Source organism: Anticarsia gemmatalis, chromosome 23 (assembly GCF_050436995.1).
Source record: "Anticarsia gemmatalis isolate Benzon Research Colony breed Stoneville strain chromosome 23, ilAntGemm2 primary, whole genome shotgun sequence".
Lineage (NCBI taxonomy): Eukaryota > Metazoa > Arthropoda > Insecta > Lepidoptera > Erebidae > Anticarsia > Anticarsia gemmatalis.
In genome coordinates, this window is record NC_134767.1 from 5,535,572 (window position 1) to 5,549,156 (window position 13,585).

Consider the following 13,585-nt stretch of genomic DNA (forward strand, 5'->3'; position numbering starts at 1 on the left):
TAGTCAAAAACTGTCAAAATAACGCGCTTCGCTTGCAAACGGTCTCTGTTTAAAAATTCTGATTGCACAGGAATAACATTGATAACTGATGACAATAGTGTGTTTGTGTTTTGTTTAAAAAGTGAAGCGTCGCCATGCAGAAAACAAAAAAGCAAAAGGTAGCAGAGGCAGCAGAGCCGATGGAAGTGGACGGTGCTCAGAATGGCGGGCCTTCTAACGCAGATGAAGAACATCTATTGAATGGGGATATAGACCACATAACTGAGGAAGAAGAAGGTGGAATACGCATAGGTGATATTTATATCCCGCCCGCGCCGGCTCCCGCGCTCACATTTGATACTACGGGCCCAAGATTGATCATAAGCCATATCGTCAATGAAAATTTCAAAAGTTACGCCGGCGTTCAAACTTTAGGCCCGTTTCATAAGGTGAGTAATTTTACTGAATGCAAAAAAAATGTTCAAGGTTACAAGACAATAGTGGGATGTATGTGTTCTTATCTTGAAACATAAATTTGAATAATTCAAGATACAGCTTCTTGCGACCTTCAATGTAAACACTTCTTTAATCATTGGGATTCCATAAAATGGTATAAAGTGTGTACCCTGGACTATGTTCCTCTAGCTTTAAAGTGTACAATAGGGAGAAGAATTTATTCAAATTAGAATTTGTACGGAATGCACACTACTCCTTATCTTTTTATCAATTATGTATTTGACCCACATTCTGGAAACTGCAATACTGTCTTGAAGATTAACATCACCTTTGATAATTAACAACTGCCAGTTTGATACTGCTTTTATACTATTTAGATTAATCAATTAATATTCTACATAAAATACTAAATAATAAAAAACACACATATTTCAGACTTCTGGTACAAATTGCAGTAGTTAAACAATTTGTTTAGTAACTCCATATTTTTGTGTTTGCTTACCGAACCAATCGGATCAAATCTAGCTTTACTATTATGGTTACTAATATTAATTGCATCCTGCATCTATCATAGCCTTACTTTATCAATTGTACCCAGTTGTTGGACTAAAACCTCCTCGTAATCCCTTCATGGACCTTACCCCCTAACATACTCCCCTCAGTTGCTAACAATTATCAGTTATTTTACCTAAAATGTTATATTTCAGAGTTTCACAGCCATCATCGGACCGAATGGAAGTGGCAAAAGCAATGTCATTGACTCCATGTTATTTGTATTTGGTTACCGAGCCACTAAGATCAGATCTAAGAAGATATCTGTACTCATACATTCATCTAGCAAGTTTCCACATGTCAACAGTGCAACGGTTGCTGTTCATTTCTGTCAAATTGTTGATGGGGTAAGTCTTTATTTACCACTAGGTAATTTGTGTAAGTTATTACATATGTTGGCTTTCATTATACAAAGACATTCACAAGTTTTGGTCAAGAGTAGTCTTTAAAATAACTTAATCAATTTCAATTAAAATTTCTAAGAGAGTAGAACCTTGAAATCAATGGAGAAGAAGAAGCATCACCAAGAAAAAATATTGCCAGGAATTACTTCATGTTTTCTTGTTTCTAGTTACTTGTAGGCAAATAACACTCTCATAATATACTTACAATACAACATCAATATGATTCTGATTTTTGCAGAAACTTTATAGGACTAAAATTATACTTTTTTAATCAATATGCTTTAACATATATGATTACGTTATGTTTTATACAGGAAGGAGAAGAATTCACAGTAGTGCCAAACAGTGAAATAGTGGTCTCCAGGACAGCTTTCAAAGACAACTCATCTGTTTACTCTCTGAACAACAGGAGAGTGCAGTTTAAAGAAGTGGCCAAGATGCTCCGTTCTCATGGCATTGATCTTGATCATAATCGGTTCCTTATTTTGCAGGTACCTATATATTTTTAATTCAATTAGTTTAGTGTTCTTAATTTCTTGTTACTTAGTAGTCATCCTTATTTTATGTGAAAAATATTCTTACTTTAAAGATTTAAGAGAAAGAAGAATTTAGCTTGTAAAGCTTTGTAATTTTTTGTTTCAGGGTGAAGTAGAACAAATAGCTATGATGAAGCCCAAAGGACAAACAGAACATGAATCAGGAATGTTGGAGTATTTGGAGGATATTATTGGAACATCCAGATATAAGGTAAACTGACAAACTCACCAGAATAGTCCTATTATAATCCATTTAGTTCAGTAAAATATACACTTATATATAGCTATTTTTCTATAACATAACTCCATCTCAATATGTTTTTTTCTAGTTTTGTCAAAACATTCCTGAATTCTAAAATTAATAGATAAACGCTACTTTAAAACTACATGTTTAAAGTAACAGGTATAGTTTTACATGCAATTTAAAGCATGATTATGTCTAATGTCCATGTAAGTTGTGCTCTTTTCATAATTTATCCACCGCATAACCACTTCTTGTATAACAGGTGCCCATAGAAAAACTAGCAGTGAAAGTGGAAGAGTACAGCGAGATGCGCAAAGAGAAGTTGAACCGCGTCCGTCTAGTGGAGCAAGAGAAGCAACGCTTAGAACAGCCCATGAGAGAGGCTGTCGATCTGATGAACTTGACCAACACTGCACTGAGGACTAGAAATATGCTGCTGCAGAAATACATGTAAGTTCATCATTTTTTGTTCAACTAAATAATAAGAAATCAGGTTTAGTTTCAGTTAAAATCTTGAGGATGAATCACAATAACTATCAAGATTTAAACTGAAAACTAATCTGAGTTTGTTTTCAATTTCGAAAAGTCAATTCCTGCACAACAAGTTTTTACATATAAGTTTGTTTGTTTCTACACAAAGTAAAGCAAATACATATTTGTAAATTACAATTTGTACCTTGCGGAAATCATATCCATGACAGTCACGCGCCCTTTTTAACTAAGACGCGATTGGCGTAACCTTATTGTTTTGGTATACCTAAATTACTATCACGTTACTTTTAATATTTAAGTTATACCTTTTCATTTTAGTCACGAAACCAACAAGATAATAGAGGGAAAAGAGCACGAGATGAGAGAACTGAAGGAAAACTTGGCTAAGATTGATGAGAATTTAAACACGATCAAGCAAGAGATGCAAGAAAAAAATAGAGTCCTCAAGGATGGTATGAAGTGAGTATATTTTGCAATTTCCATTTTCTTTCATTGAAATATGTTTTCTGCTTAAAATAGTCGTTTTAGTAGGATAAAGAATTAGGATGTCAGACAGTAATTTGATTCCAAATTAAGCTTGTACTATGGTAATCAAATAACTAACAAAAATTCTTATATACTTTTAAATACAAACACACGCGGCGCTGTGGTTATTGTGGCGAGGTGACCACTTTAACCACTACGCCAAACGTGCATTTTTCTTCTTGAAACCATGCTACAAACGGACACGTGCACGGGCGTAGACGTTATTTATGAATGAGCCAGTTAATACAATTTGATTACAGTATGACTATTTAATGTTTTTTCTTAGAAAATACGATGAAATAAAACAGAAGAAAGAAGATGTGGAAGAAAGGCTGTTGACTTGTAAGCGGAAGACTGTCACGGTGCAGGCAGACGTCACACAGAATACTAAAAAGAAGAAGAATTTAGATCAACTGCTGGAGACGGAAAAGGCCAGACTTATTGATTTGGAACTGGTAAGTACTGGAGCATGTTGTTACTATTGAATTGTAGTATTAATTTCTGCATTATTAATATCTACTACTATAATAATATAGATAGGAACAACTATAGATAATTTGCAAAACTTTAAAATATATTGTATTTTTAAATTAGCCTTGCTACACATATTCGGTTCGGCAATATTTCTCGAACAACAAAATCGACTCACCTGTTCGGCGTGTGCCCATCGGGTTCATCTACATATATTCGGTTTTGCCGCTCGGCTAGGCCGATTAATGCGAAACCGAATATTTTGTAGCAAGCCTAACAATTCAAATGGGGTTTAAATGCTATTATTTAAAGGTATATCTGCATTTTTATTAGATGTTCACAAAGGTATTTTATTTCTAGATCCCAGATAAGAACAGAAGAGAAATTGAAGACTGTGAAGGGCTTCTTAATAGACACAGGGAGAGTAAACGACAGGCTGAAGAAGAATTACAAAGAGTTATGGCCAGTGTCAGGTAATAACTTATTTGAATGTAAATAATAATTAATATAAACATAGTCGACGCCGTTGTATGTTCATGTTTAAGTATGAAATAAGCTCTCAGGTTAGTTTCCCGGGTCGTGGGAAGTGCTAGTTTGGCAAAGCTTTTTGAAAGGTTTCCGATAGTCATTTATGCTAGTAATCTGGAATTAAATTACTAGTCAGAATAAAAGTTAATTTTGGGACGATATTCATACATATTTCTTCCTTATATCACCACAGAACTGAAACCCAAGGTCTTCAAGAACAGAAAGACAGGCTTCAAGGCAAGCTGATGGGTCTCAAGAGGATTGTTGACGAAGCGAACAAGGACTACAAGCTGGCAGAGTCCGAACTCAAAATATACTTGAGCAATGAGAAAAAAGAAACGGAAAAATTGGAGGCCCTGAAGGAAGCTTATGAAAGAGCTGCTGCCAATTTGGAAGAGAAAAGACCGTAAGAAATAGTTTTGTAATATTATTATTATGTATGGGTGAATTTTATGACTGAACATTACTTCATCAAATAATTTGGATGAAATTGGTGGGTGTTGTTTATTAGTTTTAATGGTTGCTTTGCTATATTCAACCATAATGCATAAAGTTCGGTCTCAATTGCAGATTATAAATAGGAAAAGATATTCTTATACTGTCTTTATAAGATGAATGATATCTCTGTGCTCTGGGCAGTAGTGCACACGACTACTGATTACAAAGTCTTGCTTTCGATTCGCGGTTTTAGCAATATTTTCTATAGTGTGTATATTTTTTTTTTAGATTACAAGAAGAACTGGCTGCCTCATTGCCTGGCAACGAGAGGAAATTAGGCACAATACAAACCAAGTTGCAAACTTTGAAACAGGAGGAGAGAACAGTGACCGGTGAAGTTAGAACTTTAAGGTATTTTATATTGACTATAATTTAACTTTATACAAAGAATTACATAGGTGGAGGATATAAAATTTATTGCTACTACTTCTGAGGAAGTGTTGATGGTGTAAACGTTCTAGAAGTACTTATATTTTCCGACGTAATAGTTTGGCTCAGGTTATTTTTCAAAAGTTTATTTTTTCGAAAAGTTTCCGTACCTACCTTAACGACAACTTGTTGAGAGTGCAAAATGCAGTAGATGTCTTTTTTATTTCTTAAAAGGTAATTTTAATCTTCTGACCACTTGTTTGCCCTCTCTAAACATAATTTTTTTTAGGTCGCAACTAGAAGAATCGCGTCAAGCTATGAGCGCCAATCGCTCTCGTGGTCGAGTGTTAGACGCTTTGATGAAGGAGAAGAGAAATGGAGTGTTACCCGGAATATTTGGTAGACTGGTAAGTTGAGAATCTAGTACTTCAATTATAGCTGCCTAGGAAGATAGTGTATCCGCAACTTTTTTAAAATGCCGATGATCTTGGATTTTTTTAAACCATTAATACCAAACCATAATTACTTTACTGTGTTGTGTGTCAAAATCATTAAAATAGGTGTTACAGTTTGGTCACAGGATTTTAAGACATACCCTAACTAAATCCAGGACGACTAAACGCCAAACTTTACAGCTGTTTATGTTTTTATATCAGAGGTAGAACCGAAAGATTTCGGTAGGTACATAATCTATACAACCTTGCCAATTTGAATTTAAATAATATGTTATTTTCAGGGTGACCTCGGTGGAATAGACGCGAAATACGACGTAGCGATCTCTACCTGTTGCGGCGCGCTGGAGAACATCGTGGTGGACACGGTGGAGACAGCGCAGGCGTGCGTGGAACACCTGAAGCGACACGACATCGGACGAGCCACCTTCATCGCGCTCGACAAGCAGCAGCATCTCATGCAGCATATACAACGATCTGCGCACTAGTAAGTTATTTATCACTGAAGCTTCTAGTTGTCGGTCGTTGTTGTCGTTCTTTAGTCATCGGTCATCGGTTAGAAGAAGTAATTTTTTTTATAAAAAAAATATTTTGGCACGAAAAATACTGTTGGAGATTCTAGGGTCATCGATTAATTACCGGTCGTCAGTAGTTGGTCATCGGTCATCGGTCAAAGTAAGTTAAATTGTAATTTTCGACACGTGATGATGAAGATTCTAAGAGCCCTAGATCATCGATCATCAGTCACCTCATATAAGGTATTTGTTAAAATAGCAGTTTCAGCCATAAATATTTGAAATTCCTCGTCGAATGCTGTCAATCTGTTAACCAGACAGTGATGCACGTCGTCGACAATATCACCCAAAACTCAATTTGTAGAATCTTTTTTTTTCATCATATACGCGAACTTGGTTAATAGAACGTTAGGTACCACATCATCGAATTATTTATTCTTTTAAATCATAATTAACCCATATTTTTCTTCCACAGTCCAGAAAACGCGCCGCGTCTTTTCGACCTAGTGAAGGTGAAAGACGATCGTGTTCTCCCCGCGTTCTACTACGCACTGCGCGACACGTTGGTCGCTAAAGACCTGGAGCAAGCCTCGCGTATCGCGTACGGACAGACCAGATACAGGGTGGTCACACTTAAAGGAGATGTTATTGAAATTGCTGGTAAGTGCTTTTATTTACGAACGATATTCTGGAATGCCTTTGTGGCGTAGTTGGTAGTGTATCCAACTGTTGACCACGGTGTCCCCAGTTCGATTTTCGCATCGTTCAAAGAACAGTAAATTGGTGGTCGAATCCGGTAAATGGCAATAGGGTCGCCCCCTATTTAACATTGTTAATCGGGAAACGTGGGAGTATTTTCACCTCTACCTAAATCTTCTGGTATAATGTGCTGTCATGTATACATGTTTGTATGTAAACGTACAGGTCACTGTTGCAATACGTTTGGAAACTAACTTACACTAAACATAGTTGACTGCCTCCGTGGCGCAGGGGTTACCACACCGCTACGGGAGGTCGTGGTTTCGATTCCCACACGGAACAATTATCATTATTTGTGTGATTCACAAATAATTGTTTCGGGTCTGGTTGTCCTTTGTGTCCGTTGTTTGTATGTTTGTAGAAGTCCCCGCAACACACCCCATTTGGTTTGATATACAAACAGCTATATTCTCTTATCCCAGGTACGATGTCCGGCGGTGGTAAAACAACCATGCGTGGCAAGATGTCGAGCTCTGTACAGCAGGACACGAACGAACAGGACCCTCAAATAATGGCGGCCAATGAAGCGAGACTAGAGACTTTAGAACAAAGGTTAAACAACACTTTTCCTCAACTAACTTTAGGATGAGATACTTATTGATATATCTGATTTTTTTATAGAAGAATCTTACGTTAATCGATATAATAATATCAATATATAATTAAGGTCTATAACCTTTGCCGTATTTACTCTATGCGAAGTGAGTGGTGGTGGTGTTGTCACAATTTCAAAATAACAATAAGAAAATGGTTGACACAAACGGATCTAGTCATTGATTTTCCTATTTTATTGATAAAAATATTTTAGGATAAGTAAAGAAATCAGAAGAGCTTTGGGGTCGATCTTTTTAATACGTTTTTTAGACCATAGTGCGTTTAAATATAAAGCCAATGTTCTTTCACTTACTTGTGATTTAGATGTTTAAAATCGTCAAGACAACATCAAATATATTGTTAATTTCGATTAGTGAATTACTTATATTAATCTTTTTTTTTTGCGTAATCACTTTATGCAATAAAGACATTTGAAACTAACCGCTTTTTTAATCCAATTAGAAAATTAGAAATACTAACCCCTTCTTCCTTTCGGGAGTATATTTTTTGCCCTGCAATGGGACATTGTAACTACAAAAAGCTTCTACTTCATTAAATTATTATAATAAAACTATTTGACTCAAAAGGTTATCAGAAATACGCTCAGAGCAGACAGAGTTAGAGGAAACTTTCGCGTCGCTACAACGAAGCACTCGCGAAGGACGCACGACGCTCAACAAACTCAACATTGAAGTGAAGAACTTGGTCGAACAAGTGCCTATTATGCAAGTAAGTTGTTATGCACCGAGCTTTATAATTTAAATTTTTTGCATAAACTTTGAGGGTATCTGAAATAATTGCAAATACAAGATCGTAGATCTTACTCTTACCTACAATAGTGCCATTTAAGTTTTTTTTATATAGTTTGTCCAGAAAATGCGAAAAACCGTTTTTTACCCTTAAAAAGCTCCAAATACCAAATTTCATGCAAATTGGTTCAGTAGCTTAGGCGTGATTGAGTAACAGACAGACAGACAGAGGTACTTTCGCATTTATAGTATTAGTATGGATTTAATATATCAACTTTTTTCAGAATCAAATAAGGCAACAGGAGATCAAAGCAAGTAATTGCCGAGTAGATGAAGAAAGAAAGGCGGAACTTGAGGGAATATTGCAGACTGCCGAAGAAAAACTTAAGAAAGCTAAACATGACGCTGCTGAGGTAAGTTTTTTATAAGTATTACTTAAAAACTAGTGTTATAAAATCACCAATAATGGAGTAAGATTTGTTGTACTTTTTTATGTATAGTGCGTGGTGTTCTAAAGATTGTCTTAAGCATTATTTTATTGAAAACGTGAGTTTGATTCTCAAAGGTGACATAAAATTATGAGATACGTTTGATTTCTTGTTTAAGTATTTTGTATTCTTCGACCCTTTATTCATTAAATGTGATACATACTTATAGTCTTCTTTCCATGGGAGTAGTAGCACTAACTACTAACATTACCAAGTTTTAACATCTTCTTTCATATACTCAGGTCGAGAAAGAAGTACATGGTGTAGACGTTCAAATAACAGCGGTAGCGGGCGGCAAGGTGAGAGACCTGCAGGTAGTCGTCGATGACTTCGCAAAGAAGACAAGCAAAATATCCTCCGAGATCACCAAGCTTAAAGTCGCTATTAATACAAGCATAAGGTTAGTGTTACATTGATGTCATGTGTAATGTATGCAAGCAACTGCAAAGAGAAGATTTGGGGCGCAAATGTCCCGCGTCATTGTGTTGGCGACATGTCAAACAATGCTGGGCGATGTCGCTTAATATAAATATCGACATCGCGCGACTTATAATCTTCAACAACGACAGAAAGGTAGCATGTCCGAAAAAGTCCGACGACGTCGCACTACTTCACCATAGATTGTTAAGGAAACGTAAGATATTTGGGTTCTATACCCCTGGCTAGGGGTATAGGAAGTTTCTGCGTATGTCAAATTTGAGATGCAGTGATTCAAGTTACTAAATATTATAATATTTTTTATAGAAACGCAAGAAAATGCAAAGACAAGATCCATCAAATGGAGACAGATCTGAAACAAACTGAGGAAACGCTAGCAGCGTTGGACAACCAGAAGAAACAACTTCTATTAGAAAGTCAAGCTTTACAGAAGGAAGTTGAAGAGGTAAGAATATAATGAAAATTAAATGAAAATGCAATAGAAAGAGATAGGTCCTTTTTTATTCCGTATTCTATTTTTTTTGACATCAGCAGAATGTGCCCGATTTATAAGAACGGGCCTTATGGATTATTGATTTGCTTATTTGTCATGTTATGTCATTTTGCAATCGAAGCGGTAGTTAGGCTACTTCAAAAATCTTTATATTCTACCTATGGCTGACAACTATCGTTACTACACTTACAATTTGTCAAATTAGTTCAGCGATGTACTCGTAAAAGCGTAACAGATTATACAGTTAACGTACTTTCGAATTTAAAATATAACCATGGATACAAAGAACAAATACGCAAAATCAAATAAAGTACCGTCATTACTAAAAACATTTATTTATTATTTCAGGTAGAAGAACTAATATCGGAAGGTTCAGGCGAGTTCTCGGGGCTCAAACAAGAGATAAATAAACTGCAGACCAAAGAGAACAAGATCAAAAGCGAGCGCCTTGAAGCTAACAACGCGGTTACTAAGATGGAGAAGACGATACAAGACTGTAAGAATAAGACGCCTTTGTGGGAGAGAGAGGTAAGTCGTATAAAAGTTTTACGATTGTTTTCAGGTGATGAAATGTTTGAAATGTCATGACATTACGATACAAACCCGTTATCGTAATGTCATGACATTTCAAACATTTCCACAGTGAACCACAATATAATGATGCATACATATGTACATACAATCACGTCTTTTTGACATATAGATAGACCAGAGAACGAAACTTAGTACCGACCTTAACAACTTGCTCTGCTTCATTCGCACCCATAACGCTTGTCATACAGGAATTATAGAAAGATTTATAATTAAAAAAACCGTAAAATACATCTTATCATACGACATACAGGACCGCCAGACACGAGTACTGCCGAAATAACAAATATACCTTCCATTTAATTAATATACACTTAATTACGAGTAGTTTAGACAATTTTTAATATTTAATTTTGTTTATAACAGCTCAACGGCCTGCGCCTCGAAGACCCAGGGCTCGAAGGTATCCCAGGCATAGAGCCCATCGTCCCACTGGCAAGACATACACCTGAAGAGTTGGACGAAGTCGTAGTAGACGAACTGAGGAACAGACTGTCTGCGCAGAAGACCAGGATCGGAGAGAATAAACCTAATATACAAGCTATATTGGTAAGTACAGTAGTGACTGTTGTACCTTAATTATTATTTAAACTGGTTAAGAAATACATTTTTTTGGGAGTAGATCAAAGAAATTTTGTTAAAGAATGCACAGTGCGCAATACATTTCTTGGGATACCTAAAAACTGTTATTAAAAAACTGTATTCGGCATTTCAGAATAAAATAAATAAATTACTTTATGTTAGACAACGAATGTTGGAATTGGGTATCTACAATCCAGAAGATTATTTAAATGTTTTTATACTGCTGCCTTGCTTTTGCATTCATTTGATTCGAAATGCGGCAGAGTAAAAGTTCTAGATTAAGTAATCACTCTTTTACGGTTCGAAAGTTTATGTTTTATTTGTTTGTAGGATTATAAAGCTAAAGAAGAGTTGTACCTGAGGCGTGCAGCAGAACTAGATGAAATAACGCGACGTAGAAATGAAATGCGAGAAGTATATGACCAACTGAAGAGGAAGAGAAATGATGATTTTATGGCCGGTACGTCTTATATACATTTTTATGACGCAACAACTTCATTTTAAGGGTCTGGTTTATATAAAACCAGTACTCATTATTATTAGTGGCTTGATATAAGTAACAGTGTTTCAGTAAATAAAACCGGCAGTCTCAGATATCTACTGCCAAATTCAATCAGTGGGCCCCCCCAGTTTAGTGCTCCCCCTTTTCTAAATTTATTTATTTTTTCTCATTCTTGTAATGTTCATGTTTTCAGGTTTCAACACAATAACAGATAAGTTAAAGGAAATGTATCAAATGATCACTTTGGGTGGTGATGCTGAATTGGAACTCGTTGATTCAATGGATCCATTCACAGAGGGTATCATATTCAGGTAAACACTTTAAATATTTACTATCTCCACTGCTGGGCAAGGGTCTCCTTCCCAATTTAAGAAAGGTTTAGGCCTTGAGTATATCACGCTGGCCATGTGCGGATCGGGGACTTTGAATGCCCTCAAGAAATGCGTCAAACAATTTCTAGGAATGCCGACAGAGGGTTTCATTTCTTGTCAATATTAACAACTATGTTTTATTGCAGTGTTCGTCCCCCCAACAAATCATGGAAGAACATATCAAATCTGTCTGGCGGTGAGAAGACGCTATCTTCATTAGCGCTAGTATTCGCGTTACATTACTACAAGCCGACCCCGCTGTACGTGATGGATGAGATCGACGCCGCGCTGGACTTCAAGAATGTGTCTATTGTGGCTAATTATATTAAGGTATGTTTGTATTTGTATTGAAAATGATGATTTTGTGCCCAAATCACTTGAAATAATCATTATGTTCTCTATACATTGTCCCACGCTAGGTGGGGTCAAAATAATTTAATTATGAACTAATCCAACAGAATGCTGGTTTCGAATTAATATGCCGTTTTGAAAACAGATATATCTTACATTGCAAGAACAAGGGCCTTTTTCGAAAGAATTTTACTTAAGTTAATATTGCAGCCAAGGCTGGTGATAGTTGGGTGGTCTTAGAGATGACAGTTTGATTTTGCAACTGACTGACGTATTTTTATTGGTCCCATAAAGAAAAAGTTCAAATTTCTAAATAGGCAGATTTTGCTGTACCATTTCCGTCATAATTATTCCTCAGTCTTTATCTAACAACTAAACGGATAATAAGCGTGACTCCAACATTAACAATATGTTTTTTTCACAGGAACGTACAAAGAACGCCCAATTCATCATCATCTCGCTCCGTTACAACATGTTCGAAGTATCTAACCGCCTCGTCGGTATCTACAAGACGGAGGACTGCACTAAATCAGTCACCATCGGGAACAAAGTACCTCCGCGACCTACGACAGACATTCACGTCTCATAATATGTTAATAAGGTTGAATTTACAATGTACAGTAGAATTAAGAACTTTATAGTACAACTACTTAAATAGAACATCAGAACACTTTAACGTTAGGGCGTGTTCCCACTATGTCGTAACAATTAACGTTGGACGACTGTCGTCTCTAGCTGTTCCCATTATAACGATTTTTGTCGTCAAAAAATTGTATCATTTAGTGGCTGTCCTATCTAGCCGTCCCCACTGTCAAGATAATGTGTCGGCACTGCAAAAAATGTCGTAGACGACAGTAAGTCGTGTCGTTCTATATGTGAACACCTCTATTCAAACATATAAGCCACGACACTTAAAACTACACGATTATAAATTATCTGTCGTCACATAGTGGGAACGCGCCCATAGGGGACGTGAATTTTCGTGAAAACTATTCTTAACCTTATTTTATTGTGATAGTTCGAACTTCTAAGGAGTTCAAATGTGTCTTTTTTGTATGTAATGTTGGCTAAGCTAAAAGTTGATCGTCATTTGATGTCACATTTACTCATGATGCAACATCATGAAACATATTATATAATTTAAGAGCTACCATACATAAATCATAAGTAAGAGTAGTATCACTATCAAATAAGTCGGTTCATTTCAAGTAGTCAGCGCCGCTGGGACGGCGATAAAGAATAAGTTGTAGTTTGATTTTAGCTTGTTATTAAATTAATATAATTCTCATTTCACTCAAATCTCTAATGCCTGATTTCACCTATATCTAAGTTAAAAGTCCCCTTTGTCATATTTAGTTGTAAAAAAGGCTCATTAAATAAGCAATTAGCCGTTTCTCTAGTTGATTTTGATGATAAGTTAGGCAGTTTTGGGATTTTTAACTTAAGATTCACAGAACGTGAAAATGGGTATTAGATTCCGTAATACAATAATATAGTTTGCTGTTAAATTGCTTTGCTACTAAAATAATAATGATATGATTCAATTATATATTATTTTCATTAGAATATTTAGTTAGGGCCAGCTTTTAGCTACAAATAAGGCGATGGCCCTAAATGTATTAAGTATAAAAAAATAAAAAATATAA

At 35.9% G+C, this 13,585-nt stretch overlaps 1 protein-coding gene across 1 annotated transcript; it reads left to right on the forward strand.

The window, feature by feature from the left end:
* Positions 1-6: 6 nt before the first annotated feature.
* On the forward strand, positions 7-13,581 carry glu (structural maintenance of chromosomes 4-like protein gluon). Its single transcript, XM_076130205.1, has 24 exons — positions 7-428; positions 1,143-1,334; positions 1,706-1,882; positions 2,034-2,138; positions 2,434-2,621; positions 2,982-3,122; positions 3,475-3,643; positions 4,020-4,132; positions 4,381-4,593; positions 4,914-5,036; positions 5,344-5,461; positions 5,791-5,993; positions 6,497-6,681; positions 7,203-7,332; positions 7,962-8,103; positions 8,408-8,536; positions 8,854-9,011; positions 9,356-9,494; positions 9,891-10,070; positions 10,500-10,682; positions 11,046-11,175; positions 11,411-11,528; positions 11,735-11,918; positions 12,364-13,581. The coding sequence occupies exons 1-24, from the start codon at positions 135-137 to the stop codon at positions 12,526-12,528; spliced, it is 3,879 nt and encodes a 1,292-aa protein (XP_075986320.1). The 5' UTR covers positions 7-134; the 3' UTR covers positions 12,529-13,581.
* Positions 13,582-13,585: the final 4 nt, after the last annotated feature.

Excerpts from the sequence above, each read along its gene's own strand:
- glu (XM_076130205.1), top strand. The coding sequence starts at position 135 with ATGCAGAAAACAAAAAAGCAAAAGGTAGCAGAGGCAGCAGAGCCGATG. Across the intron at positions 5,994-6,496 it reads ATACAACGATCTGCGCACTA|TCCAGAAAACGCGCCGCGTC; the intron begins GTAAGTTATTTA and ends TTTCTTCCACAG. Across the intron at positions 8,104-8,407 it reads AACAAGTGCCTATTATGCAA|AATCAAATAAGGCAACAGGA; the intron begins GTAAGTTGTTAT and ends AACTTTTTTCAG.